This window comes from Mus caroli, unplaced genomic scaffold (genome assembly GCF_900094665.2).
Source record: "Mus caroli unplaced genomic scaffold, CAROLI_EIJ_v1.1 scaffold_22331_1, whole genome shotgun sequence".
Lineage (NCBI taxonomy): Eukaryota > Metazoa > Chordata > Mammalia > Rodentia > Muridae > Mus > Mus caroli.
In genome coordinates, this window is record NW_018391388.1 from 7,179 (window position 1) to 10,286 (window position 3,108).

General features: G+C 48.5%; 1 protein-coding gene across 1 annotated transcript in view; it reads left to right on the forward strand.

The window, feature by feature from the left end:
* The window catches only part of LOC110289160 (H-2 class I histocompatibility antigen, K-K alpha chain-like), a 4,912-nt gene extending 3,054 nt beyond the window's left edge, over nucleotides 1-1,858 (forward strand). Inside the window, exons 4-8 of the mRNA XM_021155332.2 lie at nucleotides 4-22; nucleotides 150-266; nucleotides 445-477; nucleotides 651-698; nucleotides 838-1,858. Coding sequence (XP_021010991.1) covers nucleotides 4-22; nucleotides 150-266; nucleotides 445-477; nucleotides 651-698; nucleotides 838-842 — 222 coding nt within the window. The 3' untranslated portion in view covers nucleotides 843-1,858. The remainder of the gene's footprint in view (nucleotides 1-3; nucleotides 23-149; nucleotides 267-444; nucleotides 478-650; nucleotides 699-837) is intronic.
* The last annotated feature ends 1,250 nt before the right edge of the window (nucleotides 1,859-3,108 follow it).

The window sequence follows — 3,108 nt, forward strand, 5'->3', positions numbered from 1 at the left end:
GAGCCCCTCACCCTGAGATGGGGTAAGGAGGGTGTGGGTGCAGAGCTGGGGTCAGGGAAAGCTGGAGCCTTCTGCAGACCCTGAGCTGGTCAGGGCTGAGAGCTGGGATCATAATCCTCACCTTCATTTCCTGTAATTGTCCTTCCCAGAGCCTCCTCCATCCACTGACTCCAATATGGTGACCATTGCTGTTCTGATTGTCCTTGGAGCTGTGATAGTCATTGGAGCTATGGTGGCTTTTTTGATGAAGAGGAGGAGAGACACAGGTAGGAAAGGGCAGTGTCTGCGTTCTCTCTCAGCCTCCTTTAGCAGTGTGCTCTGCTCATCAATGGGGAACACAGCCACACCCCACATTGCTACTGTCTCTAACTGGGTCTGCTGTCAGTTCTGGGAACTTCCAGTGTCAAGATCTTCCTTGAACTCTCACAGCTTTCCTTCTCACAGGTGGAAAAGGAGGGGACTATGCTCCAGCTCCAGGTTAGTGTTGGGGACAGGGTTGTCCTGGGGACACTGGAGTCAAGCTGGAGATGTTGGGAGCTCTGGGAATCCATAACAGCTCCTCCAGAGAAATCTTCTGGGGGCCTCAGTTGTACCATGATATGAATACATACATGTACATATACATATACATTTGTTTTGTTTTACCCTAGGCAGAGAAGGCTCCCAGACCTCTGATATGTCTCTCCCAGTTTGTAAAGGTAGCACTCTAGCGTCTGATTTGAGAGGGACAATGTGGACATGATTGGGTTTCAGGGACTCCCAGAATCCCCTGTGAGTGAGCTGTGGGTGGTTGGAATGTTGTCTTCACAGTGATGGGTCATGACTCTTGTTCTCTAGCATGAAGACAGCTGCCTGGAGTGGACTGAGTGACAGATGGTGTGTTCAGGTCTCCTGTGACATCCAGAGCCCTCAGTTTTCTTTACACAACGTTGTCATATGTTCCCTGTGAGCTTTTGGGTTCAGTGTGAAGAATTGTGGAGCCCAGCCTTCCCTGCACACCAGGACCCTATCCCTGCACTGCCCCATGTTCCCTTCCACAGCCAACCTTGCTGGTTCAGCCAAACACTGGGGGACATCTGCAGCCTGCCAGCTCCATGCTACCCTGACCTGCAGCTCCTCACTTCCACACTGAGAATAATAATTTGAATGTGACCTTGATTGTTATCATCTTGAGATAGGGCTGATTTCTTGTTAATTTCATGGATTGAGAATACTTAGAGGTTTTGTTTGTTTGATTGATTAATTTGTTTTTTTGAAGAAAGAAATGGCAGATGAATAAACTTCCAGAATCTGGGTCACTATGCTGTGTAGATAGCCGGTGCCTAAAAGATGGCGCTGGCCTCTGGTACACCGTCGCCATAAACAACACTTTAAAAAATTAAGAGTTCGCCCTAGGTCATCTGGCAGTTGTAGTCACACAGATCCATGGTATCCAGTGACAGGCAAATTTCCTTATGCACAGACCAACCTAAGACATGGGGCCTGGAGGCAATAGGGTAACCCTAGGACGAGTAAGGCTGTGACATGAAAGGATCGACCTAAGACAGAAGCCGTGGCTGATGGACAGACTTGCCCAGACCTAGTCCANCATCATATTATTAAACAAAAAAGGGGGAGATGTTGGCAGCTGGGTGCCGTCCTCTGGTAAACAACGCTACTGCGCAGGCACTAGCCCGAATCTGGCGCCAACCCCTCCCGAGCGGGTACACACAAATCAAAGTGCCGGCAGACTGACCAATCCCAGGAGTACACATAGCTCTCCCCAGTGCTGGGGTNTATATAAGGAGTCCTCCCTGGGTTTCTGGAGGTTCCCATAGCATTGAGGTGTTCCTGAAATAAAAAAGGCTGTTGAGAAGAATCCGACTGTGTTGTGTTTTTTCTTGCTGGACGAGGTGAGCGCAACAATGCTGTGTGTATCTGTTGGGACAGGATGAGGCTGTGGCAGCTGAGTGTGAACAGGGCTGTGCCCAGGTGGGCTNAGTCCGTTTTGATCTGTGATGGGGTCACACCTCCACTGTGTCACCTCTGGGTTCTGTTCTCTCCATCACTATGAGACACATGCTGAGAGTTTGTGGTCACAAAGACACAGGGAAGGCCTGAACCCTGCCTGTCCCCAGGATTATGATCCCGCAGGGCTACAGATCAGAGACTCAACTAGGGAACCTTTAATGTGCTGGGTGCACAAGACAACTCACCCATTTCCTCTCACACATTCGTTTTAGCTACTAATGATGCCATGTTGACGCTGCCCTGGGCTCTCCCTGTTCCATGCTACTGTGGTGATTTCTGCTTCTCCTTCTCTCCAGCTTCTCTCCCAGGGTCTCGGGTGTAGAATGGGATTTTTTGTTGAACTCCCAGGTGCACCTCAGGTGAGATAATTGGCTTAGATTTTTTCAAACCCATTTTTAATAAGGGTTCTTAAATGCTTAACCTCATTTATCNCCCACCACCCACAAGAAGTAGAGAAAAAAAAAAGGATATGAGGATATGGGATTAGTTCACCTGTTTAGAAATGATTCTTTGAAGCAAATCCAATCTGCATTGTCAGGATATCAGTTCACAAGAATCAGCAATAGCAGCTTCATGCAGAAGCAGCCAAGAGGCTCAGCTCTTTGNTGTTTAGAAGTAGTTCCTTGGGGCAATTTCAATCTCCAATTGTCAGGATACCAGCAGTCCAGGTCTGCAGTGTCAGGATAGCAAACCCAAATCATTGGCTGTGGCAGGACCCAGCGGAAACTGCCAGGCCTCCACCAAATCGTCACGAGTCAGCAGGAATGACCAGGAGAAGTTCTCTGCCATGACTCTCAACAAAATGAAGATCAATGAAGATGAAGACTTGAGAACAATGTAGCACTGCAAAGCAAGCTATGCAAGCCCACCATCACTGTCCATTGTGTCCTATTATACTCCCTACAAACATCATGTGTCCTCGCATGAGTCTTACCTTCCACGAGACTTGCCTCAGCAAAACTCCACATAAGTCTGTCTTAGCAAAACTCCACCTGAGTCTGTATCAGCTCACATATCCAGAGACTTTCACTTGACTCTGCCAATCCTCCTGCTGCAGAAGCAGCAAGAAGCCACCAGAGCATCACCAGAAGGTTTTTG